This window comes from Poecilia reticulata, chromosome 15 (assembly GCF_904066995.2).
Source record: "Poecilia reticulata chromosome 15, P_reticulata-male-v2, whole genome shotgun sequence".
NCBI classification, from domain to species: domain Eukaryota; kingdom Metazoa; phylum Chordata; class Actinopteri; order Cyprinodontiformes; family Poeciliidae; genus Poecilia; species Poecilia reticulata.
In genome coordinates this window covers 20779713-20796059 of record NC_088844.1, presented here as the reverse complement: position 1 = coordinate 20796059, position 16347 = coordinate 20779713, and the positions used below count along the sequence as shown (strand labels likewise).

The following is a 16347-nucleotide window of genomic DNA, read 5'->3' as shown; positions in this document are numbered from 1 at the left end:
TAATACTAAAACTTATGTGAAGAACATCAAAGTAGGACATAAAAGCAAAAACAGCTCTGAAGTCACATCCCTAGGATATTTCCACATTTTGACATATCTTAAAATAGATTTAATGTATTTTATTCTAATTTGCCATGATGCACCAGAACCAAGAAGTGTGTATTTCTTGGTGCTGGTGCAAAGGACAGGTTTATTGTTTCGTTCTGTTACAGATATTTTGTATCCTGCATATACTGTGTGACTGTCAGATGCTGATGATTGAAGCTATTCGTTTGTTTGGAGATCCCTTTCTATTTCTTTCCACAGCATCCTGGGGGGGAACACAAGGAAGAAGATGATTATAAAGAAAAGCAACAAACCAGTAACACGACACACGTATGGAATATGCCACATACCGTCTGACGACCTCTTTTGGCTTCTCTCTGTCCAACACCAAAGTGATGTTGTTCTGTAGATCCTTAAAATAAAGGGACATGTCACAGAGTGAAGCATCCGGCTGTACCTAATAATACTTAAATTTATAGTCAGAGAAAAGTAAAATTCTAAAAGCTGTCCTGCCTTGCTAAGGGTCCTCATTCGGTCATTTGAAACTATCAGATGTATTGTTTCTGCCTGGAAACACACAACATGCTCAGTTGTGCTAATCAAGCGGTTTTAGAAAAGAACAGGGTGGATCTTTTTATCTTTTAGGACCTTTAGAGCTTTGAGTTTTCGTTCAGTGGCTGCATTCGCAACAGCACATGCCATCCTTTCATGGATCTCCTCCTCTAGATGTCGGATCTCCTCCAACACGTTCAGAACCTGAAGTTTCCTGACCTGGACGATGTCGCTGTAGTCGATGGGCATCCCGCTGTCCTCTTTTCTGGACAGGGATGTCTCTGCCCACACACAGAAGGGGCAACGTGCGTCAATGCAAAACAGGGAATAATGACGGGTCTGTGCTTGAACACATGCACCACTACAGGTGGTATGAATGCAGTGCTTTCTCAGTGATACTCTCTCTTTACATGTGTCAATACAATAAAATGAAGGGGACATTTTTGACGTGTGAGAACCTGATAAAATGCATGTTGAAAATAACCGTGTGCACTTTCTGCATGCTCTGCAGGAAGCTGTATAATAAAGCAGATTTTTACATGTGGTTTACTAATGATGATGCATGCAAATGTTGCTATCAGACTCACTCTGCGTGCTACTGCATTCATCCGGAAAGTTCTTTAGCTCATCTTGAGCTCTGAAAAAAAAAAAAAAAAAAGAGGGAATAGAAAGCGTTAAACTAGAAATGATTTTCAGGTCTTCTGTTATTAAATACATCACTGCAGTACCGTTTATTCTCCCCGAGAGCGCTTTTGGCCTCTTCTTCCAGACTGCAAACCCCTTTTTCTGCACCCTCCACTTCCTTATCACTGACTATAAAATAATCGATAACGTCGCTGACAAATGGCTGCAGCGTCTGCAATGCAACAGACACATCGACAAATAAAGCAAGTCAAAAGACGACTGAAAGAAATACAGACCCTTCCATTCATACACATCCAACTTGTTCAGGTCTGTCACATAAAGCTCCAGTTGGATAAAGTTTGTGGTAAAAATGTTTGAAAGGCAGGATACTTTTGCAGGGTATTGTACTTTCATTGAGCAGTTTTCCCTCATCTTAACTTCTTTTCCTTCCATACCTCAGAAATACAAATATATATTTTCATTGTCTTTGAAACTGCCTGACCAAGAAAAAAATTAGTTTTGGTTTATTTATATTGTTGTAAAAAAAAACATGTGCAGCGTGTAATTCTGGACATTTTCTAGTGTGACATTATCTGCGTTTACATTTACCACGTTATCTTGTGAGGAATGGGTCTCCATCATGTGATTGATGTATAAATCATATTCAGTCTGGAAGAAAAAAAACAACATTTTACTTAATATTCAGACTTAATTTGTCCAAATATTATGCTTTTGTCAACTGTAAGCAAAAAATACCAAACTTTCCTTGTTGTATCTTAGTTATTTACCAAAATTTGTTAAGTGCCAGAATATTCGAGAACAATGTTTTTTTTTTTTTTTCTCAATTTTTCTCTAATTAGTTTGCATATATTTGATCAGTAACTGATCAAACTATCTTACAAGTTTTCTGGCAGAACATGACAGAATATACTGAATCAATAAATGTTAAAGCTAAAGTTTATAGCAGAAAACCAACCAATTCTGATAAGAAGAGTCATCTAATATCTTGAAGGATAGTTATTTAATTTTGCATCCAGCTGACCAAATATTAGTGCCTGTGTTTTTATCTGATATATTTGTATTTTGACCCTGGCTGGATTGTCGGAGTACGTTTTCATCCAGCTCTTGTCATCCATCTGTCAGCCTTGACAGTAAATGAAACAATCGCTTCCATTTGAACAGAAACATTAAAATGCAGAGTTGTGCAACGCTGTCATGTGGAAAAAGAAACTTCCATGAAATGATACGTTTCCATGTGAATGAGCAGCGACTGAGCGGCTGCCCTCAGAAGTCCTGCTCCCTGACACATGAAGACCAGGTTCCGGTGGTTGCTCTACTTGCGCTCGCTACACCGGGGACTCACTCTCTCTCGGCTCGGATACATCTGACGGCACATGCTAAAAATGTGCAAGTGGGTACAGAGGAAATGGAAAAACCTTGATTTCCCTCAGGATGCGTCCAAATACTGGCAAGTCTTCACATACATCATCAAAGACGTCACTGAACACCGCAAGGCGGTCTCTGCTGGGCCAACTCAGTCCTGACAACTTCTTCAACCCCTGAGTAAGACAGGAGCACATACACACAAAGCTTTAGCAAATAAAAGTGTGTGTCTGCGCCTGGTTTCCTAATGTTATGCTTTTGGTGACCGTTTTCACCTTTCTCAGTTTCCTCTCGTACATTTTAGCATCAGCTCCCACCCTGTCGGCAGTGGGAGCCGTGTCCTCTCTTGTGCCTGCATGTGACGAATAATCTCTGGCCTGATCTTGTTGTGACCTCAAGACCTCGTTGTCTACAAAAGCAGCGCCGGAGGTGTTCTCTTTTTTCCTCGCACAGCCCAGCGACTGTGCCTCTCTTTCCTCTAGACGCTCTTCTTGGCCCGGGGAGTCAGTGAGGATATCTGCTTCCTGAGGAGCCTCAGCAGCAGGCTGTGCTCCTTGGACATCACTCCCCAAATGCTGATCTTTCTGTTCAGAGCTGTTGGACATGGCTGTGAGGGTAAACACATTGTGAAGACACAGAAGTAAAAACATCTGATGCACAGATTTTACCTGAGGGATATTACATTTTCAGTTGCAGACAGATTCAGCTGGAACTAACTCCAGTACGAATACTTAATGGATTCCCAACTTTCATTTAAGAAACTAAATCAAGGTAAATAAGAAGCAGCGTAAGTGGCTTTTACCATGTAAGAATAAATATCTAAAAAATGTCCTGTAGCAAAAAGTATTTGAAGATTTCTTCTGTTTATTTATTTTTGTAATTTGTAAATATTTCATATCATCAAACACATTTCAATACAAAGCTATAATGTGCAGTTTTCAAATGATTATGTAACTTATTCAGGGACAAAAATAATCCAAACCATAATGACAGGGATTTTCTTTTTTTTCATCGCTGAGGAATTTTGTTAATCTCTTCTTTGCAGAATTGCTTTAATTCAGACATTAGTGAGCTTAAAAAAATATTATACTTAAGTATAGATATTGACAAGACAACATTTAAAATCTTAATATGGTGTGAAGCTATGGTTTGGATCATATTTTACCTTAACAATCTGACATGAAAGCTCTTTCTCCCTAATCTCTTTATAATATTTAGACCATAAACATTGAGCTTAACTGAAGCAAGTGTTGCTTTGTTTTAGATGTTATCATGTGACCTTTGGGATGAGTCGACCATAGACCCTTGGAACAATTTTCTTCAGCTGGAAACTCCTGGGAAAGTTCACAACTGTTCCAAGTTTTCTCCATATGTGGATAATGTCTCTCACTGTGGTTCACTGGAGTCCCAAAGCCTTGTTAGAAATTGTTTTGACATTTTTTCCAGCCTAATAGATGTGAATGATGTTGTTTTTAATCTATATATGAATTTCAGGACATAATCTTTTGCTTTTTGAAACCCTTTAGTGACGTTTATGTTGCAGGGAGACAGGCGTGGGTTTGTCTAGATAAATTTAATTAAGCAATCCAAAATAAATTTGTTTGCAGCTTCTTTTCAACACAAGTATAGTTTTTTTTTATATAAACTAGATAATTTAGTGACTTTTTACATTTGCTTACATAATCTTTGCTTGATATTCTTTTAATAATTTGAAACTTTTAAGAGTTAAAAAAAAAGCAGAAGCCCATTTTTTCATACCTATACAAATCACAAAAAAATATGTTCAATATAACACGTTTTTCCAGATAAATATAACAACGTGCTTCTCAATATAGCACAAACAATACAGTAGAACATTAAACTGCATTAAAAAAAGACTAGAACATTTCTGAAGAAATTTAAACGGGACCTGCCAAAGTGTGGAACCCAGCGTTCTGATGCTACAAATTAGCATCAATGCTAAAGTAAGCTACAATGTACTCAATACTATGTAGAGTCAAAAGCATGTTGACTAACATGGACTTATGCCATTCAGTACGTTGAAATTAGTGTACAAGTCAAAATGAGCCAAATAGATAACATTAGCCTAAATGCTGTCAGTAACATGTGGGGCATGTAGTCTTACATTGACTTACTCCATTCAGTATACTAAGCGTGGCTAATAAATAAGAAAAATAGCTACAAAATTTTTTTTAGGGAAAAGGCATTAACTGTGACGGAAGAATAATAAATAAATATATAAAGAGACATTCTATTAGGTGTAGAACAATAAAGGCAGTCGCTGCCCTTCCCTATGTAATGCTATGGCAGGCTCCAATTAATGTTTTTAAGTAAATAAAAGAAATTTTCTAGTTGTACCCTCGTCCAGGAATCACGACTGAAACAAAAAAACTTCAGCTTCAACGCCAGCAGTCTGTGATTTACAACGGTTCCCTTGGCGACCAAAGTACGTCATACCCGCGTTGCGTTCAATGTCTGGATAATCGTCGTACTGGGGAACTATCTCAGAAGCGCCGTTTAATTAGTTTTATCCCTCTCCTGAGGATAAAACTACACCAGAAAACTGAAAGATATACTTCATCTACTCAAGTTTGGGATGAAATTACATTGTCCCAGTTAAATAACATCCAAACACTCAGTCATCATTCCCAAATGAAGCGGTGTTAACATACTGCACTATGGTTAATTGGATGATTTAAGAAATGTGCAGGCCAACATTGTACACTAATTTAAATCCCAGGTGTAACAGGTTTATAAATTGCTGTGTCTGAGCGTTATTAATTTAGTCACGGGCCAGCAGTAGCGGAGCTGTCTAGACCACCAGAATACCAGATGTGTTCTCTATAATCACCTAAACATAAAGGCTGTGAACTTCAACAATTGTCCTGTATTCGTCCTTATTTTTCCTGCTAAATTACATTTCCTTCAAACTGTTAAAATTCAATATTTACCAGACAAATTGCATAAACTTATCTTACAGGAAAAAATTTGATTAAAATCTCCCAAATGCATTAAAATACCTTCTTAACTTGATTATTTACGATAAGCGTATTTTTGTGTGTAAGTCTTACGGGTCACATAAAGTGGGGAGAGGCGGGATGGAGGAAAAGGAGGAGAAAGAAAAGAGGCCTCAGGGCCTGGAGTGACCAGAATAGGAAAGCAGATGGCAAAGGCTGAACACGAAGAGACAGAGACATGTTCTGCTCCAGTGAAATGCACCACACAGTGGGTTAGTGTTTTCTGTGAATCTTTCCATCATCTAATATCATTTAGTGTACATAAACCATTAAAAAGTAAAGTTAAGATCAAAGGCATTTTGTGTTGGAATTGGAAAATCCTGTTTAAAACACTCATTTACTTCAAAAATAACAAATCTTTCTGTAATAAACATGTCATTTCGAATTGTATTTTTGGATTTATTAATAGCTGATTTGACCTCACAGAGTACTGATACGAAACTATGAGGTCTAATTTGAAACAAAATGTTAAAAAATAAATGCATTAGATAAACTAAAATGCTGACCTAAGAAACTTGTTGAGCCTGTGATTGATCAGGTTTAGCTAACCATAATTACCTTATTGAAACTCTCCACCCTAATTTTACCCCCTTATTCACTCCTCCTTCCAAAACCTTCTTATAACCCTCCCTATAATCCAGACCCTCTTTGTAATCCTCCTTTCAACCATAATTCACTCTCCTTGTCCTTGTAACGCACCTTGTAATCCTAATTCCAATCCTAATTCAGACCCTCCTTCCAACCCCCTTTCATACCGTGACTCCAACTTTAATTCCAACCCTAATTCACTCATTCCAAAACCTTCTTAGAATCCTCTTTATAGCCCTCTATACAAGCTTAATTACAACCCTCATTCAGACCTTCTTTCCAACAAAAAGCATTCCCACAGCATAATGCAACTGCCACTATGTCTCAGATAGGGGTTGTTATCTTCTCAATTATGTTCAGTGATGACCTTCTTTTACATATTTGCAAAACTCCCAACATCTCTTCACACAAGATTTTTTTTGTGGCTTCCCTTTCACCACTGTGTTAAGGACCAGATTAATAGAATACAAAAATTAAGACAGTCATGTTTTTATAAGTTTGCAGTTGTGCCTCATGCTTTTCTAACTTCAGATGCTGTTTTGATCGATTAGTATAGCCTTAAATTGTACTGAAAAAAGATTTGGACCTCTTGAAAATAACGTAAATTCATCCAGTCACAGCAAACAGAATACAATGAACAACCAAGATTTAATAGTCTTACACATTCTCTTAATTCACTGTTCAGTTATTAAATAAACTGTGTAGTGAGAAGAACATGAAGTAAAAAAAAAAAAAAAAAGATCTGCAACAGAGAGACGTTTTTTTTTTTTCAAAGATGTATTTAATAAAAGTCATTTGGGCTACGGCTCTTACATTTACAGTTGAGACATTCCTCAGTTATTCTGGGTAACAGTAACATGTCTAGACTGTTTAATTTATCTTAATGTTTACTTTGTACAAAACAAAAAAGGCAAACATTATTCTTCTTTGTATAAAAAATATAAGTTAATTTAAATTTAAATCTAATTAAGAAAATAACAATAGTCATATAATAATAATAATAATAATAATAGTAATAAGGATGATGATAAAGATCATAAGCTAAACATAGTGCAGACAATGGGATATAACTGGTGCTGAAAAGGAGGAGGGACAGTGCAGTGACTTTATAATTTTGTCTGGTGGAGATGGAGTGATTAAAGGAGGAAGGCGTTCACACACACGCACGCACACGCATACACACACACACACACGCATACACACACACACGCAAACCTAGTAAGAAAGTGCACGACTGCCGTTCCATTTAGCACCATCAGAGCTTACATCTCTCCCTAGATTGTACACACTACTCACCTATTTCGGCAAATGAAAAGTCAGTACATATAAATATATATAACTTCAGGTAAGGTGCATGCTAATTGTTGCTCTTGGTTGAAGCTTACTGGAAGCAACTCTGAAAAGTAAGACAGTAAGATGGATCACGTGGAGGAAACTGATGGTGCATACGAACCCACGCAGCGACACCCAGGATCTGCAACCAATGAGGACATTCATCAAAATGATACATTCACCGCACTCAAGGGAGGGGGTGGAGAGGGTGGGGGCTGCAGAACCAGTCGGACAACAACAAAACAAACACACACACAAAAAAAAAAAAAACAACATGAAAGAGTTGAGCAGACACTTGAGTCTGAAAAATGAATGAGGACAAAACGGTTTGTCTCTTGGAAGATCTTGGAAACTTATTTAAGAGTCCAAACGTATCTTCTAGTTTGATTTAGGAAAATTAGTTATTTCTTTCTACAGCCTGTGTGTCACACAGTGGCAACAATTCAAACAACACTCATGAGTTACAGCCCCAGAGACATGATTTAACCTTGTTGAAATCATAGGAAGCCTTTAATGGTGTTTGTGATCGTTTGGTGTTATTCCTGCATGTCCGTTTAAAAGAATAGAACGATTGTTTATGTGCTTTTTGAGGTGAAATACAGTTGTGTTCAAAATAACAGCAGTACATTATCCCTTAATGACATCTCTCCTTGTTTCTGGTAGAAATTGTATTTCTACATGGCAAATAATGCCGTAGTGGATGTAGGAGAGCAACAACATCAACAGACATGCATTGTGTTCGATGACATGTTCAAACTAAAATGAGTGTAAAGAAGTGTGATTATTCAAAAACTTCCAAAAATTAAGAACGATACAGTTTGATGAAAAAGTCAGCAGGAGAAGGGAAAACAGAAAGGCATAGAAAATGACGAGCTGTTTGGTTAAAATGTTTTCTCAAAAGTTTTAAAATTGAAACCAAAACAAGAAATATGGTTGAAAATGGGGAAACTACCAGTCCAGCGCATCAAAGCAAAGCAAAGCCAAAAAAGCGTTGATTGATGAGCAAGCCGACTGATCAGCTCCAGTGTAATCTAAAAGGCCGTCCGTTACCTGTGCGAACTATTACAAGATGGCTACTGAGGCCATCTTCTGAAGCCAGAATTGAAGTCTGCCTGTAGTTCTAGCAATGGCAGCGGAGGAACAAAGTTGTCCAGTCCGTTTTGGTCACGCTTCCAAATATGGAATTAACATTTAAAAGCCGTTTCGTTCGGATCGGCCCTTCTCTCTTGCTGGTAAGAAGATAATTTGCAGGTCATTTCTGGTAAGCTTCATAGCATAGAACTGGCAAACGTTAGCAATTGGGTAAAATTGAAAGACGGATTCCAAGCCTCCAGCCAGCGTTTACCAGGCTACTAATCTGCATATTAAAAACATTTCAATCTATTGCAAAGACTACATTCAAACTAATAATCTCTATTTAATTTAGTACCTCTTTGACCCAAATAACAGAATTTCATATTTTTTTACAATTAGTTTGCAAATTTAAATAAATCCAGGAGGTAAAAAGTCAACAAGACAACAACTCCAGAAACAGCGCTAACTGGGCAACATTTGGATTTCTAGCCAACAGTCCAAAACCCGGGAACTTCATCTGATGGAAAACTCATTGAGTGACATCAAATGTGCAACACCGAGGAATGCGGCCTGATTGGAGTACCTGTTCACAGGTGGTAGAAGTGGGTCGGCTCCATGCAACGTACGCAGATGTGAAGGAGTTTTCAGAAACAATGGAAGCGCAGCTAAGTATCCGAAATAACTAAACCTTTAAGCGTGTTCAATCTAGAAATAAAATATATTGTTCTAAAGGTTCTTCTTTCTGTTTCCATAGAATAACTCAAAATTTGGTACGTTTTTCTGCATATTTTGATTCTAAATTAAATACACGGTGTTCCCACTGAATTTGCTTGTATGGAGGGAAAAAAAGCGATTAAAAGAAATTTAGAGCGTCAGTCACCTTTTGTTTCTTTTTTTTTTTAACACACTGCTTTTACTTTGAACACAAGTGTAATTTAAGATGCGGTAAAGGAGAAGGGAGTACAAGTTACGGATTATGCAGTCTTGGCTTAAAATAAACGAGCAGGGTTTGGATCCTGGTGATCAGAAAGATGTTGGTGCAGCTGGTTCCTAAATGCTGCGGGGTGAGGAGCTGCAGGGACCACCTCACACTTTAAACAATGTGACTCTCTCATGACTGTTCACCAACGTCAACATCACAGTTCATCCATGTTTCTAGGGGATTTCTGCAATCTCCACATAGAACAGGCTGTGTTTATTCAAGTACTGCAAAGGATATTTGCTAAAAAAAAAAAAAGAAAAAAAAAAGTAATTGCAAACACATTCTAATGTCCGCCTTCTCAATAAGGTGTCGCTACACCAGATATCTGCTCTACACATTCCTTCTGTCTCTGGGAATAACTTGCTGAAGTAGTGCGCGTGCAATAAACTCAACACAGAAGGCAAACAGTACCATCTCAAAGGAGCCTGAACTGAAAAGCAAAACTCACATATCCTAGCCTGTCGAAGGTCTAGAGTAAGGCCTCTTCAAATACAAGACCATAACAGGAACAAGTTCAAATTAAGGAAAATGACAAGAAAAAGCCAAAAATAATAATAATTAAAACAATAACAAAAACCAAAAATAAAATACAGGAAATGACTCAAAGGCTGTTCTATCAAATAGAGTTTCCCAAGCTGAGAAGATGCAGGGTGATGGGCTGAGATCCCTCCCCGACCGATGTCCGTCAGTCTCTGGGATCGGTGAAACCGTCAGTGTGGACACCTCCGTCACCCGATGAGGTAACTGTGTGTTTTTCAAAAGTCAAGCCGCTTTCAGCGAGTCAAACTCCTGCAGACGCAGGCCGTGGTGCCTCCCTGTCTCCTCCACCCCGTCCCCACTCCCCCTCGTGAAATGTCTAGGACCGTGGCAGGATTCACTTCGTATGTTTCTTTGTTGGGTCAGAGACCCCTTTGGTAGTCAGTTGTCCACCTTGACGGGGCCTGAATCACTGGGCCGGCTGGGCAGAACGTCCTCCACCTCCCCCCGAACTATCTGCTCCCAATGATTCAGGTTCTCCCTGGAAACAAAAAGGGACCAGAGCAGAGAAAACACACTTTAGTCTGGTTTAGAAAATTATTAATACCCCTCCATCCATTTCACACTGTAATTCAATGTATTTTATCTGGATTTTTATGACAGAAACTAGCATGTAATTGAAAGAGGATGCAATTTTATATATATATATATCAAGAATATTTTGGACAATCCTGATCATCCTCTTCATGAGACTGTCATAGATAAACTGAGTGTCTTCAGTCAAAGGCTTCTTCAAATTTGCTGTAATACAGGCTGCTACATAAGATCCTTCCTATCCATAGTCCAAATGTATCCAATAGAATACATTAAACTTAGTGGTTGTAAATTGAAAAGTTGTGGAAAAGTTTTCAGTATATTAATATTTAACTCAAATTAATACCCATTAACAAAGCATGATCATGCACTACCATAATGCAAAAATAATCTTAAACCTTTGCTGAACTTCTTCAAATAGTGCTAGCACCTTTAGCACCACTGTAAATCATTAATCGTGCCAACTAGCGGTTCCGTAATGAAGACGACCCCTCCATTAATCCTTCCTGATGGATGCGTGTAAGAAGCATCATGGCCGTCCGCTGCCATCCTCCTCGGCCAGCCGGCCTGATGCAGTCTGCACGTCTTTGGCAGATCCCAGCGTGAGCTGCAGGGCTCCGTGGGGTCTAGGCCCGCTGCCCACCCAGAGCCGGGTGCTGACGTACAGCCGGGGTTTAAACATTACACTGCTCACTTTGTTTGCATTCCCCGAAGATCAAGGACACATTTTAAAACAGCAGCAGAAGGGCGAGCGAATGTGCAACTCGACCCTGTTTGAAAAGCAGTAATAACAGCCGTAAATACATTCTTTACGCGCTTATTGAACTTGAAGAGGAGAGCTGCAGCAGACAAGCCCAGTGCATCACGCAGGGAGGAACGACAGCTTTGTTTTTTCTTATGGGTATTAAAAAAAGTTGAGGCATTACGCTGAGATAAAGCAGCTGGCATACTTAAAGTGCTCAGAATGTGCATTTTTATAGCGCTCATACTCCTTAACAGCTTTAATCTAATGTGATGAATCAATTATCTCTAATCTCTCTCAGAAAGACAATATTGTTTAATGAAAGGTCCTGACTGCTGCTTTTTGAAATTCTTTCATTCCTAAATATAGCTCATTTCATCAAAAGTAGCTCATAACCCTCTCCCCCCCCAAAAAAAAAACTAAAGAAAAACTTACTTGCAGGCATTTAGGAGTGGACCAGATGGAGGGAAAAGCTCTGAAAGTGTCGTGTAGCATGGAATTGCCACACTGTTGTAGAATCCCACCTTCAAAATGAGAGAGAAAAGTAAAAAGCAACTTATTTGTTGCTTTTGTACAATGAGCTTCAGGAACAGTTTGATGACTTTATGCCAAGCAACAAGTTACTCTGTCATCTCTGCATTGTTGAACCTACTTATAATGAAGAAAAGAGAAACTGCATCCATGGCTAAATCTGAAAACTTAATAAATGATTCAGCAATTAAACAAATATGGTTTTTCCTCAGAAATACTGAAACGTCTTGTGCCCTTTTTTTGGAGGTGAGCAAAACTTACTAGGCTATTTATGTCTCGTAAAGAAGCAAATAACATATGCTGTAATTAATTTGGGTTTTCATTTGAAAAAATACTTCTTTTACTGTAAAGTCAAGGACAAATACATGTGGATTTATTTTAGTGAGGTACAGACAAATTCCTCTTTCTCCGAAAATGCATGTTTATTTTTTGATTGTTAATGTTTACTCCTTATGGGTTCAGTTTAGTTTTAAACACTTAGAGAGATTTAATTATTTGACTCTAAATTAAGTTGATCATTAATGTGAATATAGCAGAAACAGTAGATCTAAACTTGCGTATTTAGTGTGCAAATGAGGAAAATTAAGCTTTAAATGGGTACAGTTCTGACCACTAGATGGCACCAAAGTGCTTCTGATATTATAATAAGTACGTGTCAAATATGTTTCAACAGGCATTAGGGGGAACAATAGGCCTCCATGCTTCTCTGCGGTTTTTACAATGGAGTATCAGAGCAATAGTAATAAAAAATACAATTATGAGAATAAAGTCATAATAATGTGAGAATAAAGGATTACACACAGGATTACTCTCTGATTTAACTTAGGTTGAAAATTAATTGAGCAAGCCAAAGTTTTTCAAAAATGTATTTTTGCATATTATGGTGAATGACAGTACACATACTGCCACCATTCTACTCAAAGATTTGTAAAGAATCTGCCGTTTGTGTTATTAGTGACTACAGCTATCTGTTCTGAAGTCTGAGAGGTTTTGTTCAACAATATTCAGTTTAAAAGTTTTAAATTTCTATTTATTTTTCAAATTGTCCCTTTAATGCCAACAAAAACCCAAATTCAAATATGGTCTGCAACTATTTTCTTAAAATAGTATGTTAATCCTGTTCCGCCTCTGCCATTTGTGCTTTCCTCTCTCCGCAGTCTTATGTTTACAGACTAAGTTCCCACCAGAGCATGCATGTCTCTTCTCTCTCGGTGTGTGTGTGTGTGTGTGTGTGTGTGTGTGTGTGTGTGTGTGTGTGTGTGTGTGTGTGTGTGTGTGTGTGGCGTACAGCACACATATATTCTGTGCTGGTCTTACTTGGCCCTGGGGAACCTCGTCCTTCTTGTCTCTGTCCATCATAGGGATCGGCTGAATTCCGATCTTCTTCATTTCATCTCCCTGCAGAGGAACAAAACAACAAGATACCTTTTATTTTGTGCATACTGCGGTAGACCTCCTGACCACCTGACAGTTCTATTTTGGGTGATTGGGGTTGTAGGACATGCAAAGTTGCAGCACTATTTACAAGCAAGAATAGAGGCCTGACTGTTAAAACTGGAGGCATGATCGTGACACTGAAACTTTTTGAGCTCAAACAGTATCCCACTGTACCTCAGCCCAGAACTCAGCATAGATGTCGTTAGCTGTGAGTCGTGTGACTTGCCACCGCTTGGTAACAGAACACAGGTCACATGCTGTCATCATCAGACCAATCACACGGTCCCTGGAGGGGAGCAGAGCCTTGTTATATCCATGCAGAAGGAAACGAAAGCGGCTTTTAAGGACACTTTTTCTGCGACTGGCCTCCTGACCTGTGCGAATGGTTGTTCAGGTCCAAGCCGCCGGTGGTCAGGAGCTCCGTCAGCTGCTGGTGGTTGTTGAAGTAGAGGGCGAGGTCGGTGGCGATGATGGCCTTCCGGATGATCTCCAGCACCTGCTCGTACTCGCTGGAATTCATGTTGGAGAAAATATTGTGCCCTTCCAGCTATGAAAAACAAAGAGATCAATAAAAAAGCAAAAGCTCCACTTATGAGGCGTTCAGCTCAGCTACACTGCAACACATTTTAATCACAGGTTCATCTAAGCCCCAACCAGCGGATCATTGAGCACTAAGAATGAAGATCTTGGTTAATCACATTTTTATCAAATCAGCTGATCCAAAAAGAAAAAAAAGACAAGAGAAACTTGGGAGAAATGCCAAATTAATAATCGTATGATCAAAGAGTTGCCTCGACCCTTCACAAGTGATTCAACGAAAGAAAATCAGTGAAAGGTCAAAGGTTATGGATGCAAATGTGAAATGATCTTTGCTCTTTGATCCAGTACGAGAGCATCTCTTTTGCAGTACCACAACCAAACAGCAATCTCCAAAATTATTGCCACCCGTAGTAAAGATGTGCAAATAGTTGAAATGTCCGCGTTAGAATTATGATGCTTATTTCTGAGCTCTGTGTTGTTTTTTTTTCTGCTCTGACTGTCTTTTCGTCTTGAGGACCTTTATATAAAAAGACACAGAAAATACTTTTTTTCTCCAGTCTTTTTGGCAAGACGTGATTATGCCAAAGTGACGATAAATAATTCTGGATTTATAGCATTTCATATTAGCTTTTAGTATGGTTAGCATTACTAAAACACCTATGTCTGATGTTTGTCTATCTTCCCCTAAAGACTGTGGATCCTTGCCTTAATTTTGTGACTCAGATTTCCAAAAAGCTGTCAACATTTTGAAATCAAACATGCTCCATAACAGACATGTTGAAAGCTCAAAAGGGGAAAAAAACATAGCAACTTTGATGTACTGTGGTCTGCCACTATTTTCTTTTCTTTTTTTTTTCCACAGAATTTGAATCCGGTGAAGCTACAAAGAGTTTTGTCTAGAAAATATTTGCAGACAAAGAAGGTTTGTTTTCATCTTGGATGCAAATGTACAGTGCATATTCGTATGTACAGTTTGGACTTAATTACTGCTGTTTTGAGTCTCTATATTCCAGTTAGTGATAAACAAATTACTAAATTAATTGACAATTATTCATCACGATTAATCTGATTAATTGTTTCAGCCAAAATCATTTCATATGAATTCTGATTATAATAAACTCAGATCTTATTCACAATGCACCAAGTGTATCGTAGAGGAGCTCTACCTGCAGGATGGAGACAGTCTGGGAGAAGTGGTGCTGCTCCATGGTGGAGGTGGAGTACAGAGCAGCCAGTGGATGGTCAAACTTCTGCAGGTATGTGTTGCTGTAACCTCGATGGTCCAGGTCGTGACACAGACAGGCTATCAACAAACCCTTCTTCTGCAAAAGAAGGAGGCTCATCGGTAAGAAACGAAAGCGGCTAAAATTGAGAATTAATCTTAATTGTTGATGCTTTTTTTTTTCTCTTATAAGCCAAGCGAGACGCAAACCTCTAGCTCTGTGAAGATCCCGGTGGTTTTCTGCAGGATTGCGAACATGCAGTGCGCCACTGTGACCGCGTGCTTCCAGTTGTGGTAGGGCACACGGCGGTAGTTTTTCCGTACTGACATGGTGAATCTGCAGAGCTTCTCCAGCTCAAAGCTGAACACGCGTAGAAAATAAAAAAAAAGAGAAAAGATTACAGAGAGAATTAGAGACTAACAACGTCCTGCCTTCTGTGGCGTTACCTGGACTTTCCACAGGAGCTATGAACCATGTAGATGAAGACGGCCGGCCAGATCTCCTCATAGGGACTGATGTCAAACTGGAACCTGGAGGAAGACGTAACATGATCAGCATGCGAACTCTCATAATTTTGTTCACAAACATCTGGCTTACACACAGAATCAGGTTTTCATCCAGTGGCTTGTGAAATATTTTTTTTTCACACTGTCACATTTCAAGCGCAAACTTTAATGTATGCTACTGGGGATTCACATGACAGACCGACACAAAGTAACCAAAAATTATGAAGCGGAAGTAATAAAAATCTGAAAAGTGTAGCATGGAGTTTTCCTAAGCCCCCCTTACTCCGACGTCCCTGAAAAAAAAATACAGTGCAATGCTTTCAGAAGTCCAGCTGTTCAAACAGTTTTCTGAAAATGTAAAGAGTCTGGTACAATATTTCTTTGTGTTCTACTTGGTCGTCCATCTAAACTAGGACTCTGCAACCTTCAACTCCGGAGCTGCAAGTGACTCTTTCAATGATGGTTCTTAATAACTTTCATTAAAAATGATAAAGAACAAGCTAATGTTTAATAACATTGATATAATAAAACAATGCATGTTTTGACACTTTTCTTCATGGAACAATTGCATTGGAGAATGACACTGAAAGTACCATCAATTTTTTTAGAACCATTTTCTTGTGCAAAACTACATACTTCCTTTTGTGCATTTTGTTTCTACAAATAACTTCCTGTAGAATATACAAATCTTCTTTTTCTA

The 16347-nt window shown here is 38.6% G+C and overlaps 2 protein-coding genes and 1 long non-coding RNA gene across 10 annotated transcripts in view; 1 reads left to right on the top strand and 2 right to left on the bottom strand.

Annotated features, from left to right (window-relative positions):
- The window catches only part of LOC145555013 (uncharacterized), a 273441-nt gene that overhangs the window by 135841 nt on the left and 121253 nt on the right, over positions 1-16347 (top strand). The gene's annotated exons all lie outside the window — the stretch shown is intronic.
- On the bottom strand, positions 105-5065 carry LOC103477068 (uncharacterized protein C6orf118). The gene is made up of 10 exons (XM_008429957.2): positions 4963-5065; positions 2880-3211; positions 2658-2780; positions 1831-1890; positions 1326-1453; positions 1185-1234; positions 694-878; positions 559-612; positions 396-457; positions 105-310 (listed from the first exon to the last, which is right to left on the bottom strand). Exons 2-10 carry the CDS (start codon positions 3207-3209, stop codon positions 265-267), a joined length of 1038 nt encoding a protein of 345 aa, XP_008428179.1. The 5' UTR covers positions 3210-3211; positions 4963-5065; the 3' UTR covers positions 105-264.
- Positions 6839-16347, bottom strand: part of pde10a (phosphodiesterase 10A) — an 83440-nt gene continuing 73931 nt past the window's right edge. For all 8 annotated transcript variants that reach the window (XM_017309053.2, XM_008429944.3, XM_008429947.3 and 5 more), the window contains 8 exons: positions 15588-15671; positions 15351-15501; positions 15085-15240; positions 13753-13925; positions 13553-13664; positions 13259-13339; positions 11846-11934; positions 6839-10615 (listed from right to left, as the gene is read on the bottom strand). In XM_017309053.2, coding sequence (XP_017164542.1) covers positions 10516-10615; positions 11846-11934; positions 13259-13339; positions 13553-13664; positions 13753-13925; positions 15085-15240; positions 15351-15501; positions 15588-15671 — 946 coding nt within the window. In that variant the 3' untranslated portion in view covers positions 6839-10515. The remainder of the gene's footprint in view (positions 10616-11845; positions 11935-13258; positions 13340-13552; positions 13665-13752; positions 13926-15084; positions 15241-15350; positions 15502-15587; positions 15672-16347) is intronic.

Coding starts and splice junctions, on each gene's coding strand:
- LOC103477068 (XM_008429957.2), bottom strand. CDS start 3,209: ATGTCCAACAGCTCTGAACAGAAAGATCAGCATTTGGGGAGTGATGTC. Junction 879..1,184: donor TGAATGCAGTAGCACGCAGA/GTGAGTCTGATA, acceptor GTGTGTGGGCAG/AGACATCCCTGTCCAGAAAA. Junction 458..558: donor GAATGAGGACCCTTAGCAAG/GCAGGACAGCTT, acceptor CTTTATTTTAAG/GATCTACAGAACAACATCAC.